This window comes from Chlorocebus sabaeus, chromosome 12 (assembly GCF_047675955.1).
Source record: "Chlorocebus sabaeus isolate Y175 chromosome 12, mChlSab1.0.hap1, whole genome shotgun sequence".
In the NCBI taxonomy this organism is placed as follows: Eukaryota; Metazoa; Chordata; class Mammalia; order Primates; family Cercopithecidae; genus Chlorocebus; species Chlorocebus sabaeus.
In genome coordinates, this window is record NC_132915.1 from 89,298,479 (window position 1) to 89,317,508 (window position 19,030).

A 19,030-nucleotide genomic window follows, 5' to 3' on the forward strand; every position below is an offset into this window, starting at 1 on the left:
ACATTCAAGCAGAAGGAACAGCCCACGTGAAGCGTTTGAAATGAAGGGCTATGGGGAGGGGTCGAATTAGGCATTTAGTTAACTCAAAGAAAATTAGCAGAACTGTCCTGTCACTGAGAGAGTCAAGAAATGGTGTGGAACCCAGCCATGGGGTAGGTGGGAACCAGTTCATGGCCGATCTATCGGCCACCTCAGGATTTCATTCTTTCTCCTAAAAGCAGTAAGTAGTAACCAAAAAGTTTTAAACAGGGATGTGACAAGATTGAATTTGCTTTTTAAGTAATAATTCTGACTGCCATGGAACATAGATTGGAAAGTGACTAGAGTAGACTCTGGAAGACTTAGTTAAAAGGCCATTGTAATTTCAGGCAAAAGAAGATTTTAGTTTGAACTATAAGCTACTCATTAAAATTGACTAATTAGCATCATCTGAAAGCAATGCTGCTCAAAGATTCAATTAATGACCTTCTCCCAATATTCTTGAATTGAACTACTACTCTCATTCTCTGTAAATGTTATGTCTCTTAGAGTTGGGAAGGACCTCAGAGATAATTGAGTCTTGTTTTTGTTTTAGCAAAAAGAAAGAAGGAAAAATCACCTTATGTTCGCGAATGAATTTTAATTCAGAATTTCCATAAAGAAAACTGCTAAAGAACTGCTCTAGTTGAAGGTGAGGTACAATTGTTCACTACTCAACCTTCATTCCACTTCTGCAAGTCACGATTTCTCTACCCAGTGCTCTCCAGAGTATCAGTTATAGGTTTAGTCCAGCCCACACAGGGCAGAACAGGACTTGAACTCAGGTCATAGGTTTAGTCCAGCCCACACAGGGCAGAACAGGACTTGAACTCAGGTCTCTGGCTTCACAAAACAATGCATTTTCACACACCTAGAGGCTAGATAATGATGGTTGGAGAACCAAGGCACAGTTGCTTGTATCTTTAAATGCCTTCCAGTGGCTGACACAAGATTGGAAGATAAGGTGGTTAGTAAACATTCATGTAATTGCACAGGAACTGGCTAAATTCAGTATTGCCCAAGATGACTTTGTGCTTCTTTTCTTCCTCCCTCCCTTCCTTTCTACCTTATTTCCCCTCTCTCTTCTTTTTTTTTTCTTCCTTTTCTCTCCTGCATCCCTCTCTTCCTTCCTTCCTTCATCTCCCTTTTGCCATGACAGGCAATTTCCACCACTATGCAATGCAGTTTTTAGTCTTGGCAGGTCATTTAAACACCTTGGATCATCTTGCCTCGGGGATTGGTAGAATAGCAGAGGAGTAACAAGCAGAGATTCTGGTGGGCTTGAATCCTGTCTTCTACCTGCTACTTAATAATCAGCAAGTCATTTAACATTTCTATGCCTTAATTTCTCTATTCATAAAGTGGGATAAATTAGTGCTACCTCATAGGGTTGTTACAGTGATTAAATAAGATGAAAGCCGTAAGACAGTGGCTGGTGCATGGTAAATGCTTTAGAAGTGTTAACTATTAAATGTTGCCATGAACCTGAACTCAGCCCCATTCCCATTCCCTTCCTGACGTGTTTGGCTTCAACTTCACCCCAATTGCATAGCCCCCTTTCTACAGCATTTAGAGTTCACAAATTTATACACTACCCCTGGTGAGCTCCATAGTGACCCTCTGAGGTAGGCAATCAGAAAAAATTATACCCATTTTTTAGGTGATAAAGCCAACGCTTAAAAAGTCTCAGTGTCCAGTAATAGCTGAGACCAAACCTAAAGCCCACCTTTCCCTTTTTAACTGCACAGTGTAAGGATCTCCTGGTGGCAAGACAAGCCACAGGAATCTTACTATGGATCCCTGCCTTTCCTTGAAAGTCAGTCAGCTGCAGTCTGACTCTAGGGCCAACTCTCCTGCAGGCTAACAGAAATCTATCACAGTATACCCAAATCCTCAAACAGAACCTAATACATAATGATTACCCAATAAATATCTGGTCGACCTATTCTGGTCCCCATCAACAGGTGTGGTCTGGAATTCTCTTGCTGCTGTCCTCTCAACAAGCACTGGGACTTGGGGTGGGATGAATCTTACTTATGTTCATGCTTCCAAAGCCTGGCATACAGTACGCTTTCAGGAAATGCATGCTGAGTTGGACTGCACTGAACCCAGCCTCTTCTGGTTACCTACAGGGAATATGTCTTTCTAGGTTTCTGCTTGGGCTTGAGAGTTAATTCAGGGCTCCATATTCAGAGCCATTTCCTGCATCTCAGCACACTAGAGTCTATATATTTCAATGCTGGTCTACTACCCTCAACCTTGATGAGCAAACCCTGCCTTTGGCTTTACCACATGCTAAACCAGGGCTCCCCAAACCGAATACAGTCACCTATCTGCCACTGCACATTGCTTAGACAACATGGGTTCTTGCTGCTCTGCACAGTGATCTTGACCATCAAGTCCAACAGTAAAGTCAGCAAAATAAATCTCATCTGCTCCTTACCTGCCCATGTGACCTTGGATAAATTAATCACATCTGCCTTATCAGTTCCCCAACCCATAAATGATCCAACAGCATCTACTTCACAGAGATGGCATGAGTATTAGATAAAAAATATATGTCACCAAAGCTCAATTTCATTGGGTAACTAATTACTGAGTGCTAAGAAATGTATATGCCAAATACCAGTGCTTGGGGGAAAAAAAATAAGAACAACACCTAACATGTATTGAGTGCTATCCATGTGCTACTCAGGGTCCTAAGCAATTTATGTAGGTTAAAGCATTTAATCCTGAAAACAACCTTATGATGTAGGCACTATAATTAGCTCCATTTCACAGACAAGAAAATTGAGGCTCCAAGGTTTCAGTAACTTGCTCCAGACTTACAATGTAACCAGGTGAAAAAGTTGGAATTTCAACCAAGGCAGTCTAACTCCAGAATCTTTACACACAGCCAACTCTATTGCTTGTTATAATAGCTGCTCAGTAAGTAGCTGCTATTGCTTCATTATTGCTGTTATTATTATTAATCTTATGTTCCCTATATCTGATACTCACCTCTAGCTCCAATTCTACTCAATTTCTATTGTACCTCATCTCCAAAATATATGTCCCCTGCCCCCATAATGAACAGCACCTCCCAATACTCACACCCTTGAAGTTAGGTTAGGCTTTTGGCCAACAGAATGTGGTGGAAATAATGCTCTCTGACTTTCAAGGCTAAGTTTTGAATAAGTTTTACAGCTTCCATTTGGTCTCAGAACACTCCCTCTCAGCCCAGCTGCCATGCTGCAAGAAGTCCAGTCCCCATGGAGAGGTCCTGTGTGGGTACTCCAGCGACAGCCCCAGCTGAGCCCCCAGCTGACAGTCAGCATCAACTGACTCTGAGAGTGTGTCATTGCGGAGATGCCGCCCAGTCAAGCCCCCAGATGACAAGAGCCCCAGCCAACTAGAGATACCCTCAGCTGTACCAAGTCAACATACAGATGCATAATAGATAATAACATAGTGTTGTTTTGAGCCACTAAATTTTGGGATGAATAGTTTTACACTAATAGATTGCCAAAATATCCCTTTTGTCTTCCAGCCAATATTAAGTTTCTAGCAAGTACTGAAGCCAAGTTTTAATTAACTATAATTGACCTCTCACTAAATCTAAATCTTAACATTTCTTTGAAGTAACAATAAATTAACATTTATTGACCTTGTGTACATTATTAACCTTTCTGTGCCTCAGTTCCTTTATCTGTAAAATAGGAATGGTAACAGGATCACTTCATAAGACTGTAGTGAGGAGGAAATTAGTTAATCTCATATAAGATGCTAAAGAACAGTGCCTGACCTTTAGAATACATATACTAAGTGACAGCTCCTTCCCTTCTGTCTCTTACTCTCCCCCTTCCTCCCTTCCTTTTAACTGATTCAGGCACTTTACCAAGGCTATTTAAAATTTAAAATCTTAATCATCATACTTAACCTGAAGGCAAGTGTTATTATCCCCTTTCACAAATTAGGTGCAGGGCCTTACATAAAATTCTGTGTCTGGTAAGCAATGAAGCCAGGATTCGGACCAGTCCGTGTGTGGCTAAGGCCCTGTGCTTGTTCCTTATTTCCCTCTCCCACCTCACCTTAACAATGCCACCTGTTTGTGAGATAAGTAAACATCTCTGTGGCACCAGCTGCAGTAATGGCACCTGCTCAGCACACTCATCTTCCACAGACTTCAGCAAGCAGACACATTGAAACCGTGCAATCAGTTCATTTGCAAATACCAGCTTGCTCAGCTAGAGGTGGCCCAAGGTTCCTAGTGTTAGCACCTCTACCTGACACTGCTCTGTGCCACAGAGGTGCCCTGCAGTGTGAGAAATGCTCATTAAAGCCTCAGATTCAGATGTCAGGAAGCAGCCCACAGCCAGGCCAAGGAAGTTCATCTCTCCTGGGAAGGCTTCAGAGGAATAGGCCACAGAGCCTAGAGTCTGTGTGCTCCCACCCCTCAGTACCAAGCATTCAAAACTCCTCAAATTAATATAATTGAGTTACCCGCAATGGTGGAACGCCAGATGTCCTCTCCAGGTGAGAAGAATATTATGATTAGGGCAGGTTTTCTCCTCCTTAGGAAGAGAGAGGGCAACACTGTGAGCTCTTTCTTTGAAGGATCCAGTGATGATAGAACATTTTTAGCTATCTATACCTGACAACTTGCAAAAGGAGAGCAGAGACTCACTCAAAGATGCAGACACCTGCAGTGAGCATGATGAAGTGACTTGCCCAAGGACACACAGCTTACTAATGGTGGAACATAAATCCAGACTCCTTGACTTTTCCCAGTGTTACTCCTATTACCCAGCTTTGTCCCTCCTTCTTCCCTTGTAATGCCTATCCAGCTACGCTCCTTCTAAAATCCTCTCGAGTCTTCCCTGAACTTAGCATATATGATGATGCTTGGTGCTCTGGAGATTTCACTCACCTTTAATAAATATGCCTGCCCAACGTCTTTGGACCTTTGGATCTTATTCTCATAATGGTGAAACGTTGCCCTCCTCAACCAGATTTGCATCGAGCTTCATTGCTCCTTGGGATGCACAGCTTCTTCACTTAAGATCTGATCAAAAGCTACCTCCTATAATATTCTGGGCTGAATTATATACCCCTCCAAACTTAAAGTCCTAGCCCCCAGGACCTCAAACTGTGACTGTGTTTGGAGACAGGGTCTTTAAAGTGGTAATTAAGTTAACATGAGGCCATTTAGGTCAATTCTAATCCAATATGACTGTATCCTCTTAAGAGAGGTGGCATGGTGGCTCATACCTACATTCCCAGCACTTTGGGAGGCTGAGGTGGGTGGATCACCTGAGGCCAAGAGTTTGAGACCAGCCTGGCCCATATGGCAAAACTCCGTCTCTACTAAAAATACAAAAATTAGCTGGGTGTGGGGGCGCATGGCTGTAATCCCAGCTACTCGGAAGGCGAGGCTGAGCAGGAGAATCGCTTGAACCTGGGAGGTGGAGGTTGCAGTGAGCCAAGATCGCTATACTGCACTCCAGTCTGGGTGAAAAAGCGAGACTCCATCTCAAAAAAAAAAAGAAAAAAAAAAAAAAAGAGAGAGAGAGAGAGGATATTAGGACACATGCACACATGGAAACACAGGGAGAAAAAGACAGCCATCCACAAGCCAGAAAAAGGGGCCTCAGAAGAAACTAAGCCTGCTGACATCTTGATCTTGGACTTCTGGCCTCCAGAACCATGAGAAAATAAATTTCTATCGTTTAAGCAGCTGAGTCCATGGTACTTAGTTATGGCAACTGTCATAAACTAATACATATGGGGTCTGATTGACAAAAGAACCCCTCCCCACTCCTGCTCTACAAGACATCTTCCACAGCACTGTTCCCTGTGTGCATTTCTGAATTTCCCACCGTGCTCAATGCGGGTCTCATGGCAGATGTGCGATGGATCTAAAAGGAAGCTTCTTCAGAGACTCGTTCGTGGTAGCAGCCTGAGCATCTGTTGTGCTTGACAAGAAAGCAAGTTTGTGACCTTTTCTAATCCCTGCTTCAGCAGCATTGCAACAAGAAACTAGCAAAAGAAATTCTATTTGATCCGCAAAATAATATAAGTATCACAAGCTAGATGCAAAGCAGGGGGCTCAAATTTGGAGGGAATGGGGAAAACAGAGATGAGCATGAATGTCTGTACAAGGAGGAGGTTTCATAAGGCGCGAAAGAGACAGAAACATGCTGACCAAGGAAAGGATTTTAGATTAGTAGGAATCTAGAATAAGAAGCTTTCTATATTGGCTAGTACAGTCCAGAAAGACTTCATGGAGGGAACAACAGCATTAGCTCTGACTCAAGAAAAACAAAAGAAGAAAGGGTGCGCCCCATGGGATAATTAGGTGGATGAACTGCTGTAGAAGACGGCCATTGTTGTTAAATGTTGAGAGCTAGTAGAACAGCCTGGCTAGGAGGATAAGATTTTGATTTATAGATTTATTTAGGTTAGTTCAAAAATCATCGCAGTTTTTGCCGTTACTTAAAAGTAATGGTAAAACTTAAAAAATAATGGCATAAACCACGATGACTTTTGCATCAACCTAAAATAAGTGGCATCTTGTCTCTCTTACATCAGAATTGCTAAGCCTGAGCACCAGTAAGTTTTGAAGTCAGATATTTCTTTGTTGTGAGAACTGCCTGTGCACGAATACCCCTAACCCCTATTATGATCAGCAAAATTGTCTTGAGATAGTTTCAAATGTCCCCTGGGGAAAACATCACCCCCAAGTGAGAACCACTGATTTATATTGTAGCTTTGGACAAATTACTTGACCTCTCTCAGTTTCCATTTCTGGATTTGTACAACAGGGTAACAATCATATATATAAATATGTGATTGACACAGAGTATGCTAGGTGAATGTGAATGGACTTACTCTTTTAAGAGTGGATCTTTTTTCTTGGAACTAAATTGAAGGTAGAACCCCCAAATATGCAACAAATAAGAGCAGAGCTGCTCTGTCTGAAGCAGGGTGGAGAGAGAGCCCCAACCTACCCTTTTTGCTGTCCTGTGATGCCCTTTTAGAAACCCTGGAGGCACCTCTACAGGAGGAACTACAGCTGTAGATCAGAAATGCTCTGGAAGAATAGAGTCTGCAAAACCTGGATTCAAATCCTGGCTCCTTCCTTGTGTGCCCCTAAGAGAGTAATAAACCCTAATTCTGTGGAGGCATGGGCCCTGTCTTGTCAATCTTTGTATTCGCCACCATCTAGCAAAATACCCGGTATATCCAGGACAGGGCTGGGGGTAGAGGGGAAAGCAAGGTAGCCAGGCACTGAAGGTGACATTCTCTCAGGTGAGGACCCTGCACTCAGTGACCCTGCAAGTGAGTGTCTCCTGACATTTTGTTCTACAGGTACCTTATTTGTGTCACTCACTCCAGGCTCTGCTCAAAGGACCTCATAAATAAGGTGGTGAATGATTAATTAGTTAATCCAGTTTCTTCACCATTAAGACGGGGATGCTAAAATCGGCTTTGCTCAGTAATTTTAAAATTAAATAGAAAATATATTTTAAACAGGATAATGCCATATAGCTATCAGGGCTAGTGGTAATTCCCCTCCTCAGTCAGGTGAATCAGACAGAACACAGACGCTGAAAATTCATGGTACATTCCGGAAACAATGTGGAATCTGAAACAATGTGGAGCCAGTAGGTGAGGACCCAAAGGCGACCCAGAAAATTGTTGGTCTGGACCATGCAGGGTCCTGCTCGCCACCCCGCAAATGCACCATCTGCATTGCATTTCACTCTGCAGCAAGATAACGTAGCTCACGCCAGGTAGGTGCCTGCAGAGGTGGAGGTGGTGGCAGCACTTACCTCTCTCTAGGCAGCTGGTGGTTGGGATTGTGGCGACAGCGTACACTGAGGCCGAAAAGCTTGCGGGCAGTGCGTTGGATCTTTTGTCTCTGTGCCTCCGTGGCACTCTGCAGGAGCTTGTAGCGGTTCTGCAGGTCCCAGTCATTGCCCCAGTGCTGATGGATGCTCCCGATGGTCAGGAAGTGGTTGCTGGGGAGGCGCTTCATAAATGATTTAAACTCATCTAATGAGAGACAAAGGCCGAGAGAGAAGGGCTAAGCATGATGGCACCCAACTAAAGTTGCCTTGAATGCTTAGTCTCACTTTCCAATAAACCAGTCCTGCAAATATAATTTTTTTTCCTGAGGGCCACAGAACATTGCATTAGTCTGTCCTGCCCCTACTAGAAAGGGCAAAAGCTACTATGCTATCTTATGAAGGGAATCTGCATACTGCATTCTCGTTTAAGACAGGGCTTCCCAAACTTCTGGCATCAGAATATCAACCTTATAGTACTGTTCACATATTATTACATTTACTTAACATGTTATTTGAATCAAGTCATTGTTTTTTACTTAAAACTCAAAAACAAGGCTGGGTGCAGTGGCTCACACCTGTAATCCAAGGACTTTGGGAGGCCAAGGCAGGTGGATAACAGGTCAGGAGTTCTAGACCAGCTTGGCCAGCATGGCGAAACCGTCTCTACTAAAAATATAAAAATTAGCTGGGCGTGGTGGCGGGTGCCTGTAATCCCAGCTACTCGGGAGGCTAAGGCAGGAGAATGGCTTGAAAGCGGGAGGCAGATGTGCAGTGAGCTAAGATTGCACCACTGCACTCCAGTCTGGGCAACAGAGCGAGACTCCGTCTCAAAAAAAAAAAAAAAAAAAAAAAAAAATCTAAAACAAAATGTTTATCAAATTCTTCAAAGAAAATTACTATTGCATGCCTTCAGAAGATGGTAGCTGTAAAAATAAATATGATGAAGACAATGTTAATAAATTCTAGTCAGACACTGTTGCCTGCTAAATGATCAGACTTCCATGCCTGCTCTCACGTTGAAACACAGGAAATCAGCAAGTGTTAGAGAGGTGTTAAAGGCATGCTAGCACCAAATTGAAACTTTCTCTTTGATGTAATCTGCAGGTTTGACAGAGAACTGAAATGGACCAACTTCCCCACCCGGCAATCCAGTGTTGTTGGAAGTTGTATATGTGCCCCATCTAGCATCATCTCACATTTCAAAAAAACTCCAGCTGAAGAGATAGTGACAAACTCTTGGGTCTCCCGGGTAAAGGTTTCTGCCTCAGTTTGTGATGTTGAGTTTCAGAGTGTCAATTTAGCACATCCACAGAAATTATCTAGCTCAGCTTTCTTGTTCTACGAATAGGAAAACCGAAGCCCAAAATGAGAAGATGATTTTTTAAAGGTAACGTGGCTGATACATGACAGGATCCAGGCCTGTGTCCTGAGTTTTTGTTTTCCAATCTAATAATCCAATCCATTGTAATTCTAATCCCTATCACCCCATCCCTGGAAAATTAAAAATATCAAGGGGTTGATCATTTTGTAGGAAAAAAGGCTAATGGTTGGATTTATATAAATATTATAAGTCTTCAGCCTAACACTTTCACTTCATGTTATAAAACCTCCAAGGACATTTTAGGTATACTATGCATTTATACTTTCATTTTATTTTTAAAAATGCTTACATAGCTCTTGACAGGCACCAGGCACAGTGCTAATCACCTAACATATATGACCACATTTTATAGCAAACCTATGAGGCAGGTATTTTAGCGTCCCCATTTTAAAGAAACTAGGGCACAGAGAAGTTAGCAAACCTGCCCAAGGTCAAATGGCCAGTAGATAGGAGAATTAAGACTTGAGTCTCACTCCAAATCCGGTGTTCTTACTTAGTATATTGTATTTCCTCTTGACATATAAAAAAGGCAATCCTGAGGCTCAGTACATTGGGAGAAAATAGTAAATAAAAGGTGATAAAAAAAAAAAATAGAAGTCTCTGACTCCTACAAAAACCTCAGGCACTTCATTATAGACAGCCAGGCGAGAGTTGGAGTCACATCTTGAGTGCTGAACAGCTGTGGGACCCTTATTCTCTCAGCTTCCCCATATGCTAACAGGAATAATAGTATCTAATCAAATGCTGAGAATGACATAGTGGCATAGGACTGCATCTACCTCACTAGTTCCTAAGACACAGAAAATACTCGACTGATGGTAGCATGAGATTGACAGAATGACACAAGACGCTGCACTGATTGACTGACTCAGTGAGCTGGCTGAAGGCAGGAGATAGGCCCTGATGACTCTGTTCTGTTTGGGACAGCTGGACTCTCCTCCCATGGAAAACATAAAGCTTATCTTGCAGAGGGTTCTGTGGATGCCAAAGGGGAACACAGGCCTTCCAATGAACCCAAATTTGGTTCTGATAAGAAAATAGATTTAAGAGTTAAATACATTAACTTTCTTTTTTTTTTTCTTTTCTTTTTCTTTTCCTTTCCCCTCCCTCCCTCCTGCCCGCCCGCCCGCCCGCCTGCCTACCTTCCTTCCTTCCTTCCTTCCTTCCTTCCTTCCTTCCTACCTCTGTCTCCCAGGTTCAAGCGATTCTCCTGCCTCAGCCTCCCAAGTAGCTGGGATTACGGGCATGTGCCGCCATGCCCGGCTAATTTTGTATTTTTAGTAGAGACAGGGTTTCACCATATTGGTCAGGCTGGTCTCGAACTCCTGACCTCCGTAATCCGCCCACCGTGGTCTCCCAAAGTGCTGGGATTACAGGAGTGAGCCACTGCGCCCGGCCAACTTTCTTGAATAAAAGTAGAGGTACTCCAACCAATCCCCCAGCAAGGAGATGTAGACTGCCATTTGTGTAGGAAACTAGGTCCTATTTGGCCACCCACACTCCAGAGCCATCAAGGAACCAATGCCTTTTACTTTGGGCTGGTCATTAATCTCTCCAAATCACCTGGGCTGAGTAGTGAAGGTTAAGGGCTAAAAATGGACCAAAGGAAAACTCATAAGCACAAGCCTCTGATGCACATATGGATGAATGGATTTATCTTAAAGGGTAAAACCATTTCAAATAGAGAAGCACGGGAAATCTAGAGGGAGTGTATGCCTTTTGGGGATAAAGTGTGACATAAATCATTTTCTTGGCCTGTTCAGCTTATTCAGCAGCATCTCAGTTTTCTGTGTTTCCTCACACACCCACTTAAAGTGGTTTCTTTTCCTTAGGAATAAGGATTGTATGCTAAAGAGTCTTACTCCTTGTGCATATAGGCTAAATTCCTTCTGTTTTGTTTGTTTGTTTGTTTTTAGTAATCAGTGAAACCTTTTTGAAAAAGCATTTTATCAAATGCTTCCTTTGTTTGGGGCCAAATAATCATCATAGTACATTGCCATCATGAACTTTTCTCTTTTACGGGCTCCCAGGATTTTCAGTGCACTAATGGGTGTCATTATAAGGCATCCACAGCTCCATCTGAGTTGTACAGCACTGTAAGAGCAGGATTCCTGATGCGTTCCGGGCTCCCAGAGCTGGGTTAGGACTTCAGAGTTCACGGAAACCAGTTATTTTCAAATGCTATTCCATAGAACTCTGCTTTTATCTGTGGTACACAGTGGCTCCTAGGTAAGATTTTGCTTGATCAAATAATTTCTTGTCTAAAGACTTGAATAAATTCAAATATTAAAAACACAAACATGTCTTCTCATTTATCAGATGAGGGAACCTCAGGCCTGGGGGACAAAGTAAAATTAAGTTACCAAAGCTGCTGTGAGCACTAGATTTGGAATCAGGAATTCCATTTCCAATCCTGCCATTTACTAACTGTGCAACCCTAGGGAAGACACTGGGTCTTGAAGGAGGATTATAGAAGAGGTATTCCCTTCTCTGTTATACAGAAATATTACTATTTCCTTTAAGGTGGTTATTATAATAGATTTAAGAAATATAATGTTGTTGTAAAGACAGTAATGCTTTATGCATGAGTCCATTTATTTAACAGGTACTTGAGCACATATTATATGTTAAGTACCTGCTTGGCATCTCTTCTTGGAAGTCTCAAGGATTCTCAAGCTTATCCTATAGAAAAGTGAGCACATGGTCTTCTTTCCAAATCTTTCAGGGTATTCTAGCTCAATGAAGGATATCAACATCTATCAAGTTGTCTAACATGCCTATGTAAAGGAGGTTTATGAATATCACCTCAATATCCCTTTTCTCTTCAACCTTGTAGACAATCTAACATCAACCTCTGCCATTTTTTTCTTCTAAATATCTTGGCATATCTGCACACTTCCTGTTTTTACAACTTGTAACATCTCCTTAACCCATGTCATGGTCATCTCTCTCCTAGGCCCTTTGTGCCTCCCATTGGTCTACCTGCAATCACCTTCTCATATCTGCACCATAGTCAGATACTTCCATTTCTGCTCTTTTTTAAGGCAGCCTTCCTTAACCACATTGACCCCCAACTCTACATCATTTGTTCACAGCAGTTCCTCCCTCTTTACAGATGTATCCTTGACATTTCCTAATCACTGGCATGGTTACATAATTAACGCCTGGCTTTCCAACAAAACTCAAACATCCATGAAGGCAGAGATCCTACTTTGGACTTCATCCACTTTAGGAGCTTGAGTGACTGTCTCTCCTCCCCTGAAACTCATTTTTCTGAACTATGAAAGGCAGAAAATAACAAGTTAGCAAAAAAGTGACTTTGAGCTTTGATAGTCTGCAGATTCTTTGGAAATCTATATCTATGTATATGTACATATATACACACACACACATAGAGATATGTTTATCTACTTACAGAGATGGACAGAAGCGTGTGGGTGCACACACACACATACACACACACACACACACACACACACAAATATCCACACACACATATGCAGCCCAAGGAATCAATACAACTACCTCTGACTCTTCCCTCTCCAGAGGCTTCCTATGCAGATTTATTCTTTCTGTCTTCTGGGTACAACAGAAACAATACATCATATAACCACAGACTGGATTATGCTATTCATTAATTTTATTCAGTAGAGATTTATTGAATGCCTGCTCTGTGACAACTATTATACTTGCATCTGGACCCTCCAAAGTGAAAGAGTCAGGGTCACTGAACTTTCCCTTGCAGCAGTCCTAATTCCAGTTAGATTAGCTCCCTTTCAGACTTGGCTCAAGGCCACTCATGCAGTGGCACTGAGTGAGACTCTACCTGAATTCTCCAGGTCCTTATAAGCTTCAGCCCAAGACTTGGCCATGTTGGCCAGCGTGTACTCCATGATCTGGATGTCCGTGATGGGGCAGTTGCACTGCGGAAACTCCTCGGCACATTGGCATCGACACTGGCTGTTCTGGCACAGGTACTCCCCCTCCCCATTGCACATGATATAGCTTAAGGCCGACTGGACAAACTTCTCTTGCAGATACTGAGGAAAGATTATCTGAAGACCTGTGTGAGAATAGCAAGAAGGGAAAACAGAAAGGTTAAAAAAAGGTGTTTCATTAACAGTTTCCAAAGGTGATACATAGGAATCTGAAGCTGCTACATTTCTCCCTGTGTATTGGAACCAACGTATTTCTGGGCTAACCTAGATCCAGACAGGGCATTATCGGTGAGGCTTCCAGTTGCATCACTTTTACTTAAACTTCTCAGGTCATGGCTCTGGCTACCTCTGAAAGGCGTACTCTATTCTGTTATGGTAGGACTGAGGCTAGAGCCACATATGGCATATACCTTTTCCATTTGTGGAGAAAACTCCTATTGAAAATATAACATTATTGTTTATTATTCTTTATTTCCTCAATTGCTTTCCTTAAGTATTTGTAAACCCTATTTATGAAACACAAGTCTTGAGCTAGGCACTAGGCCTATAGAGATTTAAATAAAGACACAATCCTTGCCCTTGGGGAGTTTACAATATAATCAGCAGCCATAGACATGGACACACATCATCACAACATGGCTTTATAGACCTATAGCAGAGACAGCCATATGAGGCAACTGAACAGCAGAAGACTGCAAATAACATTGTTTAGATAGCAGGGAAATCTTCACAGAGGAGACAGAATTTGGGCTGGTTGAAAAGCAAGTAAGAGATCACTAGGTTAAAAGCAGAATAAGAATGACATTCTTAAAAGAGGAAAGGCATCATGTGTCTGAAAATTCCTAGTGAAGAAATGAACTTGGATGAATGGATGTGCTCATTCTGTAGAAAATAGCTATAGAGAGGGACAGAGGCCAGTGTGCAAAGGGCTTTATTATACACCAGGGAATTTGGACATTATTCTGTGGATCATAGGTGCACATTGGTAGTTTTGAAGGGTATGAGTAACATAATTAGAGTGATATAATTTACTAGGACTATTGTAGCATAAAAACTAACATATCACTAGACACAAGCATCATTAGATAATTAATTTTCTTTTCTTTGCTCTAACAGTAAGGAAGCCATAGTCCACCAATAGGAAGTGACCAACCCATGGCTATAGGATGAGCACTCTGGATTACATCTCGTGATCTTCTCTTTATACTTGAATATTCAAAGTCTTAATACAGAGAGCCAATGATAGAGAAGGATTTATCTGGGCATGAGCACTACTCTGGTACCTATGAAAAATCACTATTGTCTGTGGTGCCCAGAGAGAAGGACAGATCTGGGCTAACTTAACACATTAGGGCACTTTCGCTTAAGACATTTCTCTCCACCTCATTTGGGGCTGCAGTTTTAGCTTCCAATATGAGGTAGTAGTTCTACTACTCACTGTGTAAAAGAGAACTGTATTCTTATTTGGATTATTTTTTTCTCATTTATGCTTCAGGGACTCTCCTTAATCCTACCTACCAGGGATTTGCTGAACAAGGTCAGCACTTCTTCCATTTTCTACTCACAGTTGTTTCTAGATTTTTATCTTTTTTCCATTTTCTTCAGGTTTTATATATACTTAAATAAGCCCCATCCTTTCAACCTGTCTTCACATGGCAGCTACAGGAGAATATTTTCAGAGGAACATTGTGGAAAAGAAGAAGATGATCCCTCCAGCATGCCTTATGGCAGGAAACCACACGCTGTAGTCAAAAACCCGGGCATGGCTGCACTGGCTCCTCTACTTACTACCTAAGTCATTTAAAGCAAAATATTCAGCCTGTCTGTAAGGTTCCACTTAGTATCTACGTACAAGGATTACTGAGAGGACTACATGAAAGGATGCCTGCAAATTATCTGGAAAAGCTCCTGGCACATAGCAGGCAAACAATAAATGTTGTCTATTCTTATTTTTGATGTGATGACGATGACAATATTGATGATGATGCCACTCCTCTGATTAAAGTGGTTAAAAATTTAACAGAACCTTCAGGATTAATAAAGGAAAAACAGGTGTGGGTGTATAATCAAAAGGCAGTCTTCACATATTTGCAGAGCTTTGATAAGCAGCAGCGTTTACAATTCTGTGCCTGTTGAACCAGCATTGGTGACAGGGCTGTTGAGAAAGGTGTATATGTCAATATGCATGGAAGGGATTCTAGCAGATTAAGCTATACAGTTAACAATGGGCTGCTGTGAGACTGAGTGAGCTCCACATTGATGAGCAATGAGTCCATACGGGTTTGAGTGACTGTCTGGGAGGGCTACTGTACAAGGGCATAATATACATACCAAAACACACATGAGGTAAAACAAATCAAGCGATAAAGTCCCTTCTGAACTGAGTCTACGATTCTTTCAGAGTGTGCATTATTGAGTCATTTTATCTATATCACCATTTTCTCTTCTAGAGCCAAATTTATTTTTAGCTGATCCCAATCCCCCATAGGCAACTGGGTGTATGGATCGGGGTTAAGTTTCTGTTGCTTAAAGGAACTCTACAGACTCTATTCTCAGTTCTATTTTTCTAGCTTGCTCATCATTTTCTTTCTCCCTTCTGTAGGGGATAAAATATTCTATTCTTGGTCCCAGCCCAAAAGGAATTTGGGGAGAGCATTTATAGAAAATTGCGTCAAATCATTTTTCCATTTGGCAAGGATACAAAAGGCGGTATTACCTACCCCATTTAATGCAACTGAAAACAGATGAAGTTTGGGGTTGGGGGTTTTCTGGGAGCAGCTAAAATACAAAACTTGCTGCTCTTTAAAAATGGAAACTCAGAACATGCCGAGCTGTCTTGGAGGCAGAATCTCCTGGGCAATTTCGAAAGAGAATAATGAAGACATAGCAATTAAAAAGCACTTTTCTGCAAAATGTCATTACTGTTCAAAGTTACATAACCATTTCTACGGCAGGCAGCGGAGGTTCACACAGCAGTCACAGCCAGAGTCGTCTCCTGATGGCCTGTGTCCAACAAAGAGGCCCAGTGCTGACCTCCTACGTGGGCGCCTGAATCCTGCCTGCTTCAATGGGATCCATAAATAATTTGGAGGGGGATTTGGCTTGTGAAACCACTGTTTGAAAGATATACAGCTGCCGGCTGGGGTAAAATATTCTGTCCCCACAGTTCCCAAAGACACAACACACATGCACACACACACACAGACACACACACACACACACACACAGAAAAGAAAACTGAGAAAATGAGAGAGAAAAGGGCTACTGTTATTGCCAAGCATATAAATTTTGCCTCAGAAAACCCAGGCAGGCAATAGTTGAGAGTTTTATTTGAACATCAACTCACCCACACTGAACATATGGAATATTTTTCTCCCAATCTTTTTATATATTAAAAAAACTTGTTATAATTTGAAATGGAATGTTTCACTGTTCTGCAGAGTGTGTGGGCAATGTATATGTGGGAACACCCAAGATGTCTCCCTTTTCTTTTCCTGATTTGTGCCCCATTCTTTTTCCTTTCAATTCACCTTCGACAGGTGCATCTCACAATATTTTCTGTAGTTTGTATACAGTCTTTGTGTGCTGAGATATTATTTCTCTTTCTCTGTGTCACGTGATGGGATATCTCTATTTCCTTGCCTCCCTCCTTCCTCTTATCTCCTAATATTCTCTTCTGTACTCAGAACACATCAGAAAAACCTTGCCCTTTTTTCAGTACCTGCAATACATACATCAATATTGTTACTCCCATAATCTTTGCACTTGCCTTTCCCTGTGCACCGAATATTCTCTCCTCAGGTTTCTGCTTGATCCCTTGTCCTGTAATCCAGACCCTCCCAGACTCACATTAAAAGGAATCTTCAATTTTTTTCACAGGATTAATTCCTGGCTGAAATTATCTTTTGAATTTGTTTTATTTTTAATATTTTTTCTATCATCCCCGTTAGAGAGTAGGCTCTAGGGAAGAAGGGACCTGTCTGCCCTTTAAGGGCCCCAAGTGTAAACTAAGCTCAAGCCCAACGTAGGCTCCAGGCACTCATTTGTTGATCAAAGAAACTTTTTTTTTTTTGAGATGGAGTCTTACTCTGTCACCCGGCTGGAGTGCAGTGACGCAGTCTCGGCTCACTGCAACCTCCACCTCCCGGGTTCAAGCAATTCTCCTGCCTCGGCCTCCCAAGTAGGGTTTCAACATGTTGGCCAGGATGGTTTTGAGCTCTTGACCTGGTGATCCACCCACCTCGGCCTCTCAAAGTGCTGGGATTACAGGCATGAGTCACTGCACCCTGCCAGTCAAAGGAACTTTGAACTTTAAACACTTCCTTCTCCAAGATGCAAAGAAAGGTGCCTCATGAGGCTTCTGGGGTGTTAGAATTTAAAAATCAGATGACCTGGCCAAAGTCTCACAACTAAGGTGACAGAAACAGGACTCCAATCTAGGAATTCAACTTGAGTTCTGACACACTCGAGGATGACCTGGCTTACAACCCCTGTGGTGACTCCAGCAGTGTGACCTCTGGCAATGTTTTATACCCCCTGGAACTCATGGATTTTTTTTTTTTTTTTTTTTTTTTTTTTGCCTGTGAGGTTGAAATCCCAATCTCCTTGTATACTAACGAAGAGAAAAAAGGCATAAACTTAAGCCACAACCCAGCTGCCATGGACTGAATGTTTGTGCTCCCCATCCCCTGCATGCACACATTCATATGCCAAAACCCTCACTTGCAATGCCATGGTAGAAGGAGCCGGAAACTTTGGAAAGTCATTAGGTTTAGATGAGGTCATGTGGGTGGTGCCCTTGTAATGGGACTAGTGCCCTTATAAGAAGAGGAAGAGATGGGAGAAGAGACAGCTTGTAGCTGTCTACAAACCAGGAAGCAGTACCTCCCTCACCAGGCACCATATCTGCTGGTACTTGATCTTAGACTTCCCAGCATCCAGAACTGTGACAAATAATTTCCTTTTGTGTAAGCCACCCAGTCTGTGAAATTTTGTTACAGCACTCTGAGCAGACCAAGACACTGTCATAATTAAGTGTTCAACAAATGTTAGGTTCCCCCCATTTAACCAGATATCAGATCACATTCATTACCTGGACCAAACTTGAACCCTTCTTGAAAAATCCTCCTTGAATAGCACCATTTGAGACAGTATAAAACATGCCAAGAATGCATTTTCTCATATCAGTATTAAAATATTTATTACTGGTCTTTGTTTTTAATTACTCCATCATTTTTCTTCTATGAATTTTCCTTCCTTCCTTCCTTCCTTCATTTTCTGCCATCCTTCCTTCTTCCCATTTATCTTTCCTTCCTTTCTTCCCATCTTTCTGCTTCCCTTCTTTCACATATATTCCTGAAGCCCTACTATGTGCCAGGCAGCTGTGCTGTGGATACTAGGGTGAATGAGGCAGACAACTCCCTCTTGTTGTAGGTCTTACTGTTTAGTGAGAGAAAATGACAGACAGAGAGAGAGAGAGAGAGAGAGAGAGAGAAGGAAAGAAAGAAAGAAAGAAAGAGAGAGAGAGAGATGTAAACCAGCTGCTTGGGTACAATAAAACCAGTATTCTACGAGAAGTACAAGTTTTTCAGGGAACACAGGGAAAGAACAACTAACTCAGCATGGAATGGATTAGGGGTGTTAAAAGCACTCTCCACTACTCTCCTAGGGGGTAGCATTTAAGCTGAGACCTAATGGATACACAGGCGCTAGGGGATGAGGATCAACAGAAAGAGTAATCTAGACAGCGGGAAGAACACGGAAAAGGCCACGGGCATAGAACTCCTTCCAGCTAACAACTTGGCCCTTACATTTCTTTCTGACTAAGGTTCGTCTTCTTTTGTTTGTTTGCTCACAAGTTC

The 19,030-nt window shown here is 42.1% G+C and overlaps 1 protein-coding gene across 1 annotated transcript in view; it reads right to left on the reverse strand.

The window, feature by feature from the left end:
• The window catches only part of BRINP1 (BMP/retinoic acid inducible neural specific 1), a 195,829-nt gene that overhangs the window by 28,208 nt on the left and 148,591 nt on the right, over positions 1 to 19,030 (reverse strand). Inside the window, exons 6-7 of the mRNA XM_007968244.3 lie at positions 13,058 to 13,294; positions 7,833 to 8,055 (exon numbers count right to left, since the gene is read on the reverse strand). Coding sequence (XP_007966435.3) covers positions 7,833 to 8,055; positions 13,058 to 13,294 — 460 coding nt within the window. The remainder of the gene's footprint in view (positions 1 to 7,832; positions 8,056 to 13,057; positions 13,295 to 19,030) is intronic.